The 16,560-nt window shown below is 39.2% G+C and overlaps 2 protein-coding genes across 3 annotated transcripts in view; one reads left to right on the top strand and one right to left on the bottom strand.

Annotated features, from left to right (window-relative positions):
• The window catches only part of PPP2R5E (protein phosphatase 2 regulatory subunit B'epsilon), a 156,902-nt gene that overhangs the window by 105,407 nt on the left and 34,935 nt on the right, over positions 1–16,560 (top strand). For both annotated transcript variants that reach the window (XM_069596788.1, XM_069596789.1), the window contains exon 4: positions 9,491–9,592. In XM_069596788.1, coding sequence (XP_069452889.1) covers positions 9,491–9,592 — 102 coding nt within the window. The remainder of the gene's footprint in view (positions 1–9,490; positions 9,593–16,560) is intronic.
• On the bottom strand, positions 15,793–16,242 carry LOC138443810 (small ribosomal subunit protein uS8-like). Its single transcript, XM_069596811.1, has one exon. It carries the CDS (start codon positions 16,222–16,224, stop codon positions 15,832–15,834), a length of 393 nt encoding a protein of 130 aa, XP_069452912.1. The 5' UTR covers positions 16,225–16,242; the 3' UTR covers positions 15,793–15,831.

Raw genomic sequence — 16,560 nt, 5'->3', positions numbered from 1 at the left:
AAGATTCAGGGCTGATTTCCTTTAGTACTGACTGGTTTGATCTCCTTGCAGTTCATGGGACTCTCAGAGGTCTTTTCCAACACCATGGTTTGAAGGCATCAATTCTTCTAAGCTCAGCCTTCTTGATGGTCCAGCTCTCACATCTGTTTATGACTACTGGAAAAGCTGTACCTTCTTTTACTATACAGACCTTTGCTGGCCAAGTGATGTCTCTGCTTTTTTAATTCACTGTCTAGGTTTGCCATTGCTTTCCTTCCAAGGAGCAATCATCTTTTAATTTCGTGGCGGTAGTTACTATCCTCAGTGATTTTGGAACCCAAGAAAATAAAATCTGTCACTGCTTGTACTTTCCCCCCATCTGTTAGCCATGAAGTAATGAGACTGGATGCCATGATCTTAGTTTTTCTAATGTTGAGTTTTGAACGAGCGTTCTCACTCTCCTCTTTTCACCTTCATCAAGAGGCTCCTTAATTCCTCTTTACTTTTTGCTCTTTGAGTAGTATCATCTGCACATCTGAGGTTATTGATATTTCTCCTGACATTTCACATGATGTACTCAGTGTGTTAAGTTAAATAAACAAAGTGACAATATACAGCTTTGTTGTGTTCCTTTCCCCATTTTGAACCACTTATCTGTTCCATGTAAGTTTCTAAGTGTTGCTTCTTGACCTGCATACAGGTTTCTCAAGAGACAGATGAGATGGTCTTGTATTCCCATCTTTTTAAGAATTTTCCACAGTTTGTTGTGATCCACACAGTCAAAGGCTTTAGCATAGTCAATGAAGCAGAAGTAGATGTTTTTCTGGAATTCCCTTGCTTTCTCTGTGAACCAGCAAATGTTGGCAATTTGATCTCTGGTTTCTCTCCCTTTTCTAAACCCAGCTTGTACATCTAGAAGTTCTCGGTTCATGTATTGCTGAAGCCTAGCTTGAAGAATTCTGAATCTAACTTTGCTAGCATGAGAAATGAGTGCAATTGTCTGGTAGTTTGAACATTCTTTGGCACTACCCTTCTTTGGAATTGGAATGAAAACTGCCCTTTCCAGTACTGTGGCCACTGGTGAGTTTCTAAATTTGTTCTGTGTTGAGTGCAGCACTTTAACAGCATCATTTTTTAGGACTTTAAATAGCTCAGCTGGAATTCTGTTACCTTACTAGTCTCTAACAAGATCTGATTCTAAAAGCATCTCAGTGGAATCACCTACCCTAGGTTTTCTGTCTTTGAGGAGAAGTTTTAACATCCGGATTTAATGCCTGTTTCTCTCATTCCCAGCTTTGCTTTCTGTCCTTATCACTGCTTTCTAGAGACCAGGCCAGTGCCTTCAAGCCTTTAGTTTGGTCCAACTTTCAGTGTTTATTTTAATATTGTTGAAATGAAAATGAATTAGACTTACCTCAAAAACACTTGTTTCTTAATTTTTTTGTTACATTGACCCCAGTATAGATTAAAATAAAATAGAGATAGTATACTTTAAAAACTTTTGTTCATTTCTGGTAATTCATTATGAAAGAAATAAAACAGAAGGCTTAGGGCTAGAACCTCATACATTTAAATGTATTAATAGTGACAGTTTGTGACTTTATAAATACCTGGATGCATTTTAATCTAGCTACATAGATGCTTTAACAACCTAGATGTCCATCAGCAGATGAATAGATAAGAAAGCTGTGGTACATATACACAATGGAGTATTACTCAGCCGTAAAAAAGAATTCATTTGAATCCGTTCTGATGAGATGGATGAAACTGGAGCCGATTATACAGAGTGAAGTAAGCCAGAAAGAAAAACACCAATACAGTATACTAACACATATATATGGAATTTAGAAAGATGGCAGTGACAACCCTGTATGCAAGACAGGAAAAAAGACACAGATGTGTATAACGGACTTTTGGACTCAGAGGGAGAGGGAGAGGGTGGGATGATTTGGGAGAATGGCATTCTAACATGTATACTATCGTGTAAGAATTGAATCGCCAGTCTATGTCTGACGCAGGATACAGCATGTTTGGGGCTGGTGCATGGGGATGACCCAGAGAGATGTTATGGGGAGGGAGGTGGGAGGGGGGTTCACGTTTGGGAACGCATGTAAGAATTAAAGATTTTAAAATTAAAAATAAATAAATAAATAAAAATTAAAAATTAAAAAAAATTTAAAAAAAAAGAAAAATTTCTTTGCAGTAAGGAGTGATGCTGGTGGCTAGTTGTGGTCACGATACATTTGCATAAGCATGCAACCGCTAGTTCAGTTCAGTCGCTCAGTTGTGTCCGACTCTGTGACCCCCATGGGCCTGCAGCACGCCAGGCCTCCCTGTTGGTCACCAATTCTTGGAGTTTACTCAGACTCATGTCCATTGAGTCAGTGATGCCATCCAACCATCTCATCCTCTGTCGTTCCCTTCTGCTCCCCTCTTTAATCTTTCCCAGCATCAGGGTCTTTTCAAATGACTCAGCTCTTCACATCAGGTGGCCAAAGTATTGGAGTTTCAGCTTCAACATCAGTTCTTCCAATGAACATTCAGGACTGATTTTCTTTAGGATGGAGTGGTTTGATCTCCTTGCAGTCCAAGGGACTCTCAAGAATCTTCTCCAACACCACAGTTCAAAAGCATCAATTCTTTGGCACTCATCTTTCTTTATGGTCCAACTCTCACATCCATACATGACTACTGAAAAAACCATAGTTTTGACTAGACAGACCTTTGTTGGCCAAGTAATGTCTCTCCTTTTTAATATGCTGTCTAGGTTGGTCATAACTTTTCTTCCAAGGAGCAAGTGTCTTTTAATTTCAAGGCTGCAGTCACCATCTGCAGTGATTTTGGAGCCGCCCCCCCCCCCCACCCCCCGCACCATAAAGTCTGTCACTGTTTCCACTGTTTCCCCATCTATTTGCCATGAAGTGATGGGACCAGATGCCATGATCTTAGTTTTCTGAATGTTTAGTCCTCTTTCACTTTCATCAAGAGGCTCTTTAGTTCTTTGCTTTCTGCCATAAGGGTGGTGTCATCTGCATATCTGAGGTTATTAATATTTCTCCTGGCAGTCTCAATTCCAGTTTTTGCTTCACCTAGCCAGCGTTTCTCTTGATGTACTCTGCATATAAGTTAAATAAGCAGGGTGACAGTATACAGCCTTGACATATCGCTTTCTTGATTTGGAACCAGTCTGTTGTTCCATGTCCGGTTTTAACTGTTGCTTCCTGACCTGCATACATGTTTCTCAAGAGGCAGGTCAAATGGTCTGGTATTCCCATCTCTTGAAGAATTTTCCAGTTTGTTGTGATCCACACAGTCAAAGGCTTTGGCATAGTCAATAAAACAGAGGTAGATGGTTTTTTGGAACTCTCTTGCTTTTTCGATTATCCAGTGGGTGTTGGCAATTTGATCTCTGATTCCTCTGCCTTTTCTAAAACCAGCTTGAACACCTGGAAGTTCATAGTTCATGTCCTATTGAAGCCTGGCTTGGAGAATTTTGAGCATTACTTTACTAGCGTGTGAGATGAGTGCAATTGTGTGGCAGTTTGAGCATTCTTTGGCATTGCCTTTCTTTGGGATTGGGATGAAAACTGACCTTTTCCAGTCCTGTGGCCACTGCTGAGTTTTCCAAATTTGCTGGCATATTGAGTGCAGCACTTTCACAGCATCATCTTTCAGGATTTGAAATAGCTCAACTGGAATTCTATCACCTCTGCTAGCTTTGTTCATAGTGATGCTTCCTAAGGCCCAGTTGACTTTGCATTCCAGGATGTCTGGCACTAGGTGAGTGATCATACCATCATGATTATCTGGGTCATGAAGATCTTTTTTGTACAGTTCTTCTGTGTATTCTTGCCACCTCTTCTTAATATCTTCTGCTTCTGTTCAGTTCAGTTCAGTCACTCAGTCATGCCTAACTCTTTGTGGGCCTACGAACCACAGCACACCAGGCCTCCCTGTCCATCACCAACTCCCAGAGTTCACCCAAACTCATGTCCATTGAGTCAGTGATGCCATCCAACCATCTCATCCTCTGTCGTCTCCTTCTCCTCCTGTCCTCAATCTTTCCCAGCATCAGGGTCTTTTCAAATGAGTCAGCTCTTCGCATCAGGTGGCCAAAGTAATTGGAGTTTCAGCTTCAACATCCATCCTTCCAGTGAACACTCAGGACTGATCTTTAGGATGGACTGGTTGGATCTCCTTGCAGTCCAAGGGATTCCCAAGAGTCTTCTCCAACACCACAGTTCAAAAGCATCAATTCTTCGGTGCTCAGCTTTCTTTATAGTCCAACTCTCACATCCATACATGACTACTGGAAAACCCATAGCCTTGACTAGACGGACCTTTGTTGACAAAGCTCCTGTTAGGTACCTATTTAATTGTTACCTACTTAATAATCCTTTTAAAACCTGGCGTGTAAATCAGAAGTTACTGCCATGATAAAGGAAGATTTAATGGAAGCATATTTATTATTTTGAACAGTGGTTTTTAACCATTTTAGAGTCTGAAAGTCTTTTGGAAATATGATGAAGGCAACTGGGTCTTTTCCCAAGTTGGACTCACACATACGCAGTGCTGGCTAAGACTTCAGGAATTTAGAGAACTGTCCTCCTCACTTTCATCCAAGGATGGCCTAGTTTTAAACTCATGATTTTGCAGCTCAGCTGTATAGATCACCTGGTCTATTCATTCAGTCCTTCAGCCATTCATTCATGAGGTAGATCCTAGACATTGTGAGAGGCTCTGATTTTTAACTCTCCTGACAATCATAATCTTTTTCAAATTCAAGAGCTTGTTTTTATCTTGAAATTAAAGGCATAATGCACATACCACATATCTCTAACTTGGTCTTTTTATGCATTTAGAACTTACTTGGTGTATCCCAAGAGGATGAACAGCAGCTACTGAGTTTCATCCATATTCCTCTTGCTTTAATACAGCTTTTCTTAACTTCCTTTTAGTTATTGTGCTGTGTGATCAGTCGTTTCCGACTCTTTTTGACCCCATGGACTGTAGCCTGCCAGGCTCCTTTGTCCACAAGATTCTCCAGGCAAGAATACTGGAGTGGGTTGCCATTCCTCCTCCAGGCAATCTTCCTGGTCCAGAAATGGAACCTATGTCTCTTGTACCTCCTGCATTGGCAGACAGATTCTTTATTATTAGCACCGTCTGAGTTATCCGTATCTGCTCTTATCTGTATAGTTATAGTTGACAGCATTATAGCTCAGTTGGTAAAGAATCCACCTGTAATGCAGGAGATCCCGGTTCAATTCCTAGGTTGGGAAGATCCGCTGGAGAAGAGGTAGGCTACCCACTCCAGTATTTTGGGGCTTCCCTTGTGGCTCAGTGGGTAAAGAATTCTCCTGCAGTGCAGGAGACTTGGGTTCCATCCCTGGGTTGGGAAAATCCTCTGGAGCAGGGCAAGGCTACCCACTCCAGTATTCTGGTCTGGGGAATTCCATGGACTGTATGGTCTATTCGGTTGCAAAGAATAGGACACGACTGAGCAGCTTTCACTTTCATTATGGTCACATCATCTTTCCCCCTAAGTCTGTATTTCTGACTTCTCTTTGTGCTTCAATATAGTGATTATCTTTAATCTTGTGCAGTGTTCTACTGAATTGACGTGCTTCGCTAATGTTGGACTTAAAGGTTATTTCCAGTTTTACACTTTTTGGAGAATGTTGCAAATGACTACTTTAAATAGTTTTTTCAGTCTTGTCTTAGATTAGTTTCTTAGGATAGATTCTCAAGGATGGGGACAGTGGTTCATTCAGTCATGACATTTTTATTAAGCAACTATGATGTGCCAGGCAGAGTGAAAGGCTGACTTGATTTGCTTTGACATTCTTTCTATTTGTTCTAGACAGCTACTTAATTAGTTGAGTTGGCTATTAATTGTCCAGCCCAATAGATCCTTGCTTCCTCATTACTCATGGTGAATGTTTAGGAGTACTAAGTAAAGCATTGTAAGGAAGGCAGATCTAAAGAAGTGGCATTGTGTGGCTAAGTGACATGTACATGCCTTTAGAACTCTTTGCTGGTTGGATTGCTTACACCATTCAGCATTGTTTTGATGTGACAATAATTGAGAGATGAAGCTTTGACCAAAAGAGAGGCTTAGAACACTGTGCAAAGCTAAACATCTTAGGTTAAATAGCCTAGGCTTATTTAAATCACTCAAAAATTTAAATTGAAATTTGACTAAAGCAAAAACATACAGTTGTATTATATATCCAAAACTTTATTTTGTGAACATTTATTGGAAGACTCATATGTGCCAAGAAAACAAATGTGAATATGACGTTGCATATTCCTAATTAGTGGGAAGAGACAAATATGTAAACAGATATTTGCTGCAGCCCAATATTTCCTCACTGTGAAAGAGTTTGAATGTCAAAGAATACAGAGGAACAGAAGTTTCTGTGTCTTTTTACCCAGGGTTGGTTTTTTTTTTTTTTTTTTTTTTACTACAGAAAGTGTGTTTCTTTTCTCTCTCTTTTCTTTCTTTTTACAAATTAATTATTATTGGAATATAGTTGTCCTTCCTTCTGTGTTTTACTTTTGCATCTTGTGGGAAGGAAAATAAAACTTGTTACAGAGTACAATAAATATGAATGACGTAGCTGAGAGGAAACTCAGCTTCTGCAATAAACGGGTAGTTGAATGAAGATTCGAAAGCAAGTAACTAAAAGATTTTTGCTCTTTTGATTACACAGTATGACTGGCTGGTTGAAGAGAAATCATTGATTGCTGATTATCTGAAAAGTCACTGGTTTCTTTGTAAACATAATTTCTAATAATCATTAGAAGGGACGAAAGTAAAGTAACTGTGTGTGCTATACATGCTGTAGTTAGTCACTGCAAAAATATTCTAGAATGATAATTTTATTTTTCATTCATTTAAGCTAAAGAAGAGCAAAAGAATTGGTCTACCCACTTTTTTAGAACACTGGGGTGGAGCCTGACAGCTTGGGTTCAGTCATAACTGCTGGTTACTAACGATAACCTCAGCTTTCAACACCTGTGCTTCTATTTCCTCAATGGCAAATTGAGGGTAATGATATTACGCACTTTATAGGGCTTCTGAATCCAGTAGATTCTGCTCTAGAGGAGGATCTTGGTCCTCCTTAAGCAGCATTTGCTGTTTGGTCATCTTTTTTTCCTTAAGACACTCTTTTCTCCTAGCTCTTAAGATCCTCAAACTCAAATCTTTTTTTTCTCCTACTTCCCACTCCTTTCCATTTGTCTTTCTTGTCTCCCTCACACCCATGTCTGGTTTCTAAATGTTGGATATCTGAGGGTCCTTTCCCTTCTTTCTATTTATTCCTTTCAAGAAGATCCCTTAATCCCATGGTTTCAAATATCTTTACTTGCTGATGAGTCTGTATAGATCTCCAGTCCTGACCTGTCTGCCTCTGAGGTTACAGGTTCATGTGTCTGGTTGGCTCCTGGATATTGCTCTTTTAACATATTTCTAACTGGATCTCTGGATGTCCCCACTAAAGCCAGCAAACAAAGGAAACATTTCCCTTTCCCAGTCGTTTTCATCTTGGATAAATGACCTTACATCTATGACTCATTCTCTAGTCTTCCCTTTCGTTTACCCCATACTTCCAAGCCAGCAGTAAATACGACCTCCAGAATATATTTGAATCAGTCTATTTCTGTCTTCTCTGCTAGCCATCGTCATGTCTTGCCTCTTTCATAGGCTTCTAACTTGCCCCCTTCCTGTCTGTTCTATACGTAGCTGCCAGAGGGATTGTTTTAAAAGTGAAAATTGAACTGTATCCTTTTTCTGTTTAAGATCCACTAATGGCTTCCCATCGCACTTAGAGTAAAATCAAGTCTTTCTATAGCTTACACATCTGAGTTCAGTAACCGTATCTAGAAGAAAGAAGAAAGAAAGTTGTTCAGTCGTGTCCGACTCTTTGTGACCCCATGGACTGTAGCCTACCAGGCTCTTCCGTCCATGGGATTCTCCAGGCAAGAATACTGGAGTGGGTTGCTATTTCCTTCTCCAATGCATGCATGCATGTTAAGTCACTTCAGTCATGACCGACTCTGTGCAACCCCACGGACAGCAGCCCACCAGCCTCCTCCGTCCACAGGATTCTCCAGGCAAGAATACTGGAGTGGGCTGCCATTTCCTTCTCCAGGGGATCTTCCAGACCCAGGGATGGAACTCAGGTCTCCCGCATTGTAGGCAGACACTTTACCATCTGAGCCACCAGGGAAGTCCAACCATATCTAGAAAATAGGGATAATTGTAACTTGAAACTAGAGTATAAACTCCTGAGGGCACAGATTTTTATCTACTTCATTCACTTCTATTGTCCCATTGCCCAGAACAGTGTGTGTTCGTAATGAGCACTTAACAGTTATTTGTTGAATGAGTAAACACATTCAGATTATGTGAGCCTTTCTTTTTCCCTCTTTCGGAACAACATATTATAGTCTAGTATTTTCTATATTATATAGAAAGTTCAGCAAAGGCTTCTGGTACAATATCTACCCATCCCTGCTTTGTTTCTTTTGTGTTTGTTTGTTTGTTGGCCCTAAGGCTCCAAGATGTTAGTTGCCCAAACAACTATTGTACCCTTATGCTCTGTAGTGAAAGCTCAGAGTCCAAACAGTTGGACCACCAGTGAATTCCCTCCCCACCCCTGTTTTATTTTTTAAATCTGAGGATGCATTTGAGTCATTAGGAGAGGATAGATAAGTAATAAAACAAGAAATAGAAATTGGAAGGAACCCTGGGAAGGTCACTGCAAAATAGTAGCAGCAGCATTTAAAAAAAAATAAACATTTTACCATAGAAATCTTGGATTATGTGCAGAAATAGTAGAATAGTATAATGAATTCCTATCTCTTCATGGCCCACTTTCAACAGTTGTCAACTCATGGCCATTCTTTGAGCCTCCAGGATTTAATTTGGAAATTTCCTATGGTAAAGGAGTACCTGGTTTATAGAAGTTTATATCACAGATACCTTACCCTGGTCATTGTTACTATTTTACAAACCAGCTGAGAGCAGATTAGATATGATTGTAAGGACTCTAGGTTCTGAAACATTTTTTCCGATTTGCTTTCTGTAAATGCCTGAAATTTACCATTAGTGTGACTGTAAACCCACAAATTGTGAATAAGCCTGAGAAGGGAAATACGTGAAGCCCATTAGCAGTTATTTGTATTTTAGTGTAAGTTGATTAATGAGAAGCTTGCTTGACTGGAAAGTAAATGAAGCACAAGCTTTGATGGAAGGCATAAAATCACAAGGGCCTGGGGTGGAGATGGCATTGTAAGCACTAGGAATACTGTTCAAGAGGGTGGAAGGTACTGCTCTATTTCCCAGCTTTTCTTGGAGCTGGTCCTGGCCTCAAAGCTGGGTCTCCTTCCAGTTTGGTGGTGTTCTTGTCATCTGGGTTCCTTTTGGCTGGCCGCAAAGACCTTGTGTAAGGCTGCCAAGGAGGTGATTCCATTCCAGCTAACTCTGCTACTTGTTTATTTTTAGGTATCTTGCAATATATTCAGAACTCTTCCTCCTAGTGACAGCAATGAATTTGATCCAGAAGAAGATGAACCTACCCTTGAGGCATCGTGGCCACACTTACAGGTACTTTGAGCTAACATTTGTTCTAAAAGAAAGATCCATTAATCCATGAGCTCATTAGCATGGGAATTCCTTGACAGCCTTTATTCACCAAGAAATCAGATTAAGAGTACATTACTGGAAAGCTGGAGAATGCTTTTTATGTTTCTTACTCTTGATAATTGGATGCCAAAAGAATAAAATAATAAGTATTATAATGCTTTAGGGTGGCCCCTCCTGGGTTGCACACTCAGCCAGCAGTTTTTATTAGTGTTTGTGATCTTCCCGCTGGAGCCTCAAACAAGAACAGAACTATTTCACGTTAATATTAGTTAGATGTGATTAGGTCACAGAGTACATACCTCATTTTCAGCAGTTAGGTACCCTGGGGACTTTGAATGCCTGTCTTCATGATAACCATGAATGCGTTTCTTTAGCCTGGAAGGACAAAAACAAATTGCATTAGCTGTTTCACGGTGTCGTAAGGAGGAGCAATAGCTGAGAAAAAGCTTGTGTGAAGGCCAATTTTGCTCTGTTGCACTGAGAAGGCCATGTTTTCCAGTTGCCCTCATGTGCCAGGACAGATGAGGACCATCCCTGCATCTTCTTTCCCAGCATTAAGCCCATTTATACTGTGTTGAGTTATCCACACCAGCCCTTCACCATCCTCCTTCCCTGGCTGCCTTCTTTCAAGACCAGACTTTCTCAAATGAATAAAATGAGGAAATGTGAGTACAGTGAACCTTAAGGCCAGTTTTTCCATTCAGTTAGGTTGTTCTCCAAGGTTGGGTAACAGCTAGTAAGGAGGGAGGGAATGATGGAGAAGAAATATGACCTTGTACATTTTAACCCGAGGCAGAAGCCACTGTGTCTTTGTAGCAGTGTGCTTATGGTTACTGGTTGACTTTCTGAAGGGCAGGAAACTGTAGCAGGGAGAGAAGGCCTAGAGATATTCTAAGGGTTTATTTTTTATCCCTGCTTCAGGATTTTTGACATGCATTTGCAGCTTTCCCTGTCCTGCTTTGGCAGCTCAAGGTTGCTGCAGATATATATGTAATGCTCTTTCGCCTAGTTATATGGAGAGCTTTCAGGGCTGTGTTTTCTCAGCTCTCACCTAGGCATGTCATATATATATATTCCTGCTATGATTGCCAAGTGGAGTAAATTAGTTAAGACCCTATAGTTGATTTAATCATCTTAGATGCTTGATTTTTTTTTTTTTCTTAAGGTACCAGACATACTTTCTGCAGTCTAAGAAATTTGGGAGACTATTTGTGCTTTTTGTGGTGGATCCCAGATTGTGACCCCCCCAAAAAAAGCAATAACTCTTTTGAATGGATGAGTGTTTTGTCATGTCTTATTCTTCATGCTTGGCATTAGGTCACAGAGGTGCAATATCGTCTGGAAGAAATTTAAAAAACAAATTAAACAAAAAGAGATAATTTTCTCAGAAAAGTCCCTCATCGTGTAGTAGAAAAGACAAGGAGGGAAATGCCTTCAGAGCTTCAACTTTTGTCTAGTCTACATTCTGCAGAAGAGACAGTAGACCATTTTTACCATTTGCAAGAGCTTTTGAATACTCTAAATTATGATCGCCATAGATATAAATTTCCCCTAAAGTATGATAAAGTTTAACTCAGTATTTCAGTTAATCCTTCCTAAGCTTAATGACTCTATAAAACGTGGGACTAAATTAATTTCTAAAGCTATTAAGCTGAATTCCACCACCACAAATGTCAAGCTTACACTGTGTCATTAGTACAGCAGCATTAACCATTAGTTCATCGGAAACTCTTAAAACCAAAGCAACAGTGAAGACTGATGCTGAAATCTGTGTCCTTGGAGAGCTAAAGTAGCAAACTGTGTTCCAGAACAGTCTGGTTTCATCTCTGTTGACACGTGTTTCAGCCTGTAGTCCTCTCAGCCCTTCTTTAGCTCAGGGGGAAACATGACTTAGACTGGATCAGGTTCCCCGAAGGCTCAGTCATAAAGAATCTGCCTGCTAATGCTGGAGACTTGGGTTCAATCCCTGGATTAGGAAGATCCCCTGGAGAAGGAAATGGCAGCCCACTCCAGTATTCTTGCCTGGGAAATCCCAGGGACAGAGGAACCTGATGGGCTATAATCCAAAGGACCGTAGAGAGTCAGACACAACTGAGCACACACAAACACACAAACTTACATGAGAAAAGATTCTAAAAAAGAGTGAATGTATGTATATGTATATCTGTATATGTAACATATATATGTTATATATGTAACATCTGTATCATCTTGCTATACACCTCAAACTAACACAACATGGTAAATAAATTATACCCCAATAAAATTTAAAAAAGAAAAAGAAACCTCTTAAAATTCACAAAGCAACCTTCATTCATAGCAAAGGTCAAGTCAGTAGGCACTCTTGCCTTCACTCTCTTTGGCTTTCTGGATGCCTTTGTACTGGTTCCTGACTTGTCTCATGAATTCTGTTTTCTTTGTGCATTCTGACTCCATGAATCAGTCACACTGAAAGACCCTAGATGGATGTTTCAGAAATCTCCCTTTCTGTCCATAATGGGTCTCTCTGGTTGCAGTGATCCATCACTGCTATTCAACATCTTATTTTATGATTGATCAGACAACTGATTTTTCCTAACCCAAACTGCATGTTCTTCAACCTTTTCACTTTTTCGGAACTCCAGCATTTGCAGTGTGCTGCTGCTTCTGGACCACATTTTACAAGGAAACACAGTGAAGTTGCTCAGTTGTGTCCAACTCTTTGCAATCCCTTGGACTGTAGCCTACCAGGCACCTCCATCCATGGAATTTTCCAGGCAAGAGTACTGGAGTGGGTTCCCATTTTCTTCTCCAGAGGATCTTCCTGACCCAGGGATCGAACCCAGGTCTCACACATTGCAGGCAGACGCTTTACCGTCTGAGCCACCAGGGAAGCAAAACACAGGAAGTTCAGTTCAGTTCAGTCGCTCAGTCGTGTCCGACTCTTTGCGACCCCATGAATTGCAGCACGCCAGGCCTCCCTGTCCATCACCAACTCTTGGAGTTCACTCAGAACAGTGTTTATTACCAAATCTCTGACAATAGTAGAAAGTGAAAGTGAAGTCACTCAGTCATGTCCGACTCTTTGCGACACGTGGACTGTAGCCCACCAAGCTCCTCCATCCATGGGATTCTCCAGGCAAGAATACTGGAGTGGGTTGCCATTTCCTTCTCCAAGGGATCTTCCCAACCCAGGGATCGAACCCAAGTCTCCCACATTGCAGGCAGATGCTTTAACCTCTGCACCACCAGTAAAATCACACTGTGGTTGCTGGGTGGTTGGCTGTGTTCATTGCTTTCACTAATTGTCTGCTCCAGCACACTTGGATTTTAATTTTGGCTTATACAGTATTACTCATAACAAATTATGAATCTTTGAGGATATTTAAAAATAAGAAAAAATGTTAAATCTACCCTATATGTTTTGTTTGATGTTTTCAACAGTATCTTTTAAAAGATACCAATAACAATTGGTATCTGGCATCCCATGGTTACCATGGTTATTCTTTGCATATTTTTTGAAATTTGGTCTATATTTCTAGTAGAATATGATTTTGTAGGACTTCCATTTACAATTAAGGGGTTATTTGTAATGTTTTACACTTGAGACTGAAAATCTGGAATACTTAAGGGTAAAGCATCTGCCTGTAATGCAGGAGACCTGGGTTTGATCCCTGGGTCTGGAAGATCCCCTGGAGAAGGAAATGGCAACCCACTCCAGTACTCTTGCCTGGAAAATCCCATGGAGAGAGAAGCCTGGTAGACTACAGTCCATGGAATCGCAAAGAATCGGGCACGACTGAACGACTTCACTTTCTACATTCCTTGGAGAATTCACTTACGTGACCTTGAAAAGTAATTTATTCTCCCCAGTCCCTAGTCTTTTCCTTTAGAAACTCAAGGAAGATTTTTGATTCTGAGGTAAAATTGGTAAAAAAAAGAGCATTTATGCTTATTAATAAATGTGTCTGAAGTATTTCTGCCAAACTTTTTTAAACCATAGCTGCTTTCAGGAAGGGAGAGGACACTTTGCCAATCCCACCAGAAAGCCCTGCCAGCCCACAAGTCAGGCCTGGAAGATGGAAATCTCTCCATTCTGTGGGAGTCAAAAGAGAGATGAAACCCTCTTTCATGAGTTATTTGAATAATGCCGATGTAAAACTATAGGTAAAACTATAAGTTGAAAGATTAGTATATTGAAGAAAAGAACAGTTCTTCCAGGGCATGTTTGAACTTGGGCATTAGTATGACTAGAAGTACGACTTGGCAGTGTTCAGATCACAGGGAGGAAGTTTTTCTGAATCTAGACTTTCAGAGAACAAAACAGAATTTAATAGAAAATTAAAATGCTAATGTACATGTAAAATGTAAAGTGCTGATGTAAGTGTTACGTTAGAGTCTAAAGTCACAAGATCCCTATGTGACACATTTAGTTTAGTGGTATCTGCAGACCATTAGGGGGATCCTTGAGATAAGATTTTCAGTGGCCTGCAAAGTCAAAATTAGTTTTATAATAATACTGCTTTATTCTCTCTTTTTACTGTGTTGGCATTTGCCCTAATATTTGTAAAAGCGATGGTGGTTTCCTTACTAGCACAAATCAAATGTCAAACTGACTTAGTAGTTGCCTTCTCTACTGCCATGCACTTAGAATTTTAAAAAATCCAATTTCAATTAAGAATGTCCTTGAAGAGCAGCAAAAATTATCAATTTTATTAAATCTGGACCTTTGAGTACACATTAAAAATAACATTCTTCATGGTGAAATGGAAAGTATGCATAAAGCCTGCTGAATCAAGCATTTGTGTGATTGTCTGAGCTGCAAGTTAAAGTAACTATTCATAAAGTATCATTTTTACCTGAAAGAATACTTGACAAACTGTGGTTGTTCCGACTTGGGTATTTAGTAAATGTTTTCTGTGAAACAAACAAAGAAAACAATTGTTTTCCCACTGGTAAAATTAGAGCATTCAAGCAAAATTTAGAATTAGAATTTTGGAAAGCTTGTGTCTGTCCTTTGGAAAATTTGTATCTGTCCTTTGTTTGTCACCTTGAGCTTTATAGCTCCCCAAAGCTTAAAGACTTAAAAAAAAATTGAAGATATTAAGGAATGTTAATTCCTTGGAGATATTAATGGAGATATTAAGGACTTTTATTGATACTGTGTAATAAAATGTGTCAACATTTGCAGTAACTCAGTGAACTAATGTTTTCCAGTTGACCAATGAATGATGTTAAGTAACCATGCATGGGTAAATATTATCCAAAGTGCAAGATAGATGATTGGAATTTAGTGTAACAGTGTGAAAAATTCGTTGATATGGTTTCAGATTCTTAAATGCAGCTTTAAGAAATGACTGTCATTCTGGTATAGTATCAAAGAGTATCCACAATTATGTAAAACAAAAAACTGAAAGTACTCTCTTTTTCACAGCAGTAGGTTTGTGTATAGCTCGATTTTCTTGATATACTTTAACCAAAGCAACATATTCTAACAGCTTGAAGATAGAGGCAGATAAGAATCTGTCTTCTAATATATCATTAAAGAGATTTATAAAAACAAAAAACAATATTCCTTTTCATAGTAACTTTTTTGAAAAGTAAAGTTTTTACAGAAATATATTAGTTATGTTAACATGTGATGTGTTTTATTCTGAATAATAAATATATTAAAATATAAATTTATAATTATAATACATTTATAAAATAAAAAGATTAAAATTTCTGTGTTTATTTCTACTTCTATCTCATGTAAACAAAAGCGTTTTAGAGTCTTCAGTCATTTTTCATTATAAAAGGGTGAGACTAAAAAGTTTGAGAATCCTGTTTTAAGCAGTAATGACAGTAGTAGTATGTGTTAGCCACTGTGCAGGGGCTTTATGTATATATTATCACATTTAATCTTAAGGATTATCATTTGCATTGTGCAGTTGAAACAACAGACTAGGGTTACACAGTAAGGAGTAGAGCTAGGTTTTCAACCCAGTATCTGTCTCTTGAAAGTTCTGGTTTTAACATACTGTGGTATATGTGCTACACCAGGATTTAATGTATACTTTAACATAGGTTTATTTTGTAAAGCGTGTGAACAGTGATCCCACACTGTTTATCGGAAGTTATTTGAGGTTGACTCTGTGGATGAGAATATTCTTAACTCTTTGTGAATGAGAATATTCTTCTTTTTTTTCCTCTGAGGCATTTTATTTGCATGTATTACATCCCTAGAAAAAGAATCCAAGGATTTTCCCTCCTGTATGTTTTCGTCTTGCTTCTTCATGGTCCACGATGCCAGCTGAGGTTGTCAGTACAATGAAACCAAACTGACGGGATGCGGGCAGGTTATTCTGCCATTTTTCTAGATCTTTGAGTTGTACATCAAATCTGGGGCTGATCACTCCACACTTATTTAGCCTGCCTGTGAGGTTCACAACAATTTTCCCAGCCCTGTGATCATCAATGATTTCAAATTCGCCAATGTAACCATGCTTCATCATCACTGTTAGAAACCTGACGATGACTTTGGGGCACGGCCTAATAAGGACCTGGCGTTTGCCTCTCTTCTCGGCATTATTGATACTCTTGAGAGCATCAGCCAGGACATTCATGCGCACCATTATGGCGGCACGGAAAGATGGCGGAAAGCGAGAATATTCTTAACTCTTTGCAGATGAGAACATCCTGACACGCTCTTATATATTGTTGTTGCTAGAGGAGCTTAAATTTCCATAAACTTTCTGAAAAGAAATTGGTCATGAAATATTTTCTCATGAAATAATTTAACAAGTGCACACTGATATGTGTTATATAAGGTACATTATGGTGTAATTTAATAGAGTAGTAATTTAAGAACTATTTACATGTTTAAGCAGAGGGTATTGGTTAAAGTAATTATGAATAATGGAATTATTTATTATAAATTATCTATAGCGGACTATGTTTCTGGCTACTAA

The sequence above is a fragment of the Ovis canadensis genome, chromosome 7 (genome assembly GCF_042477335.2).
Source record: "Ovis canadensis isolate MfBH-ARS-UI-01 breed Bighorn chromosome 7, ARS-UI_OviCan_v2, whole genome shotgun sequence".
NCBI classification, from domain to species: domain Eukaryota; kingdom Metazoa; phylum Chordata; class Mammalia; order Artiodactyla; family Bovidae; genus Ovis; species Ovis canadensis.
The sequence above is the reverse complement of the archived record's forward strand: the minus strand, read 5'-3'. Positions and strand labels throughout refer to the sequence as shown.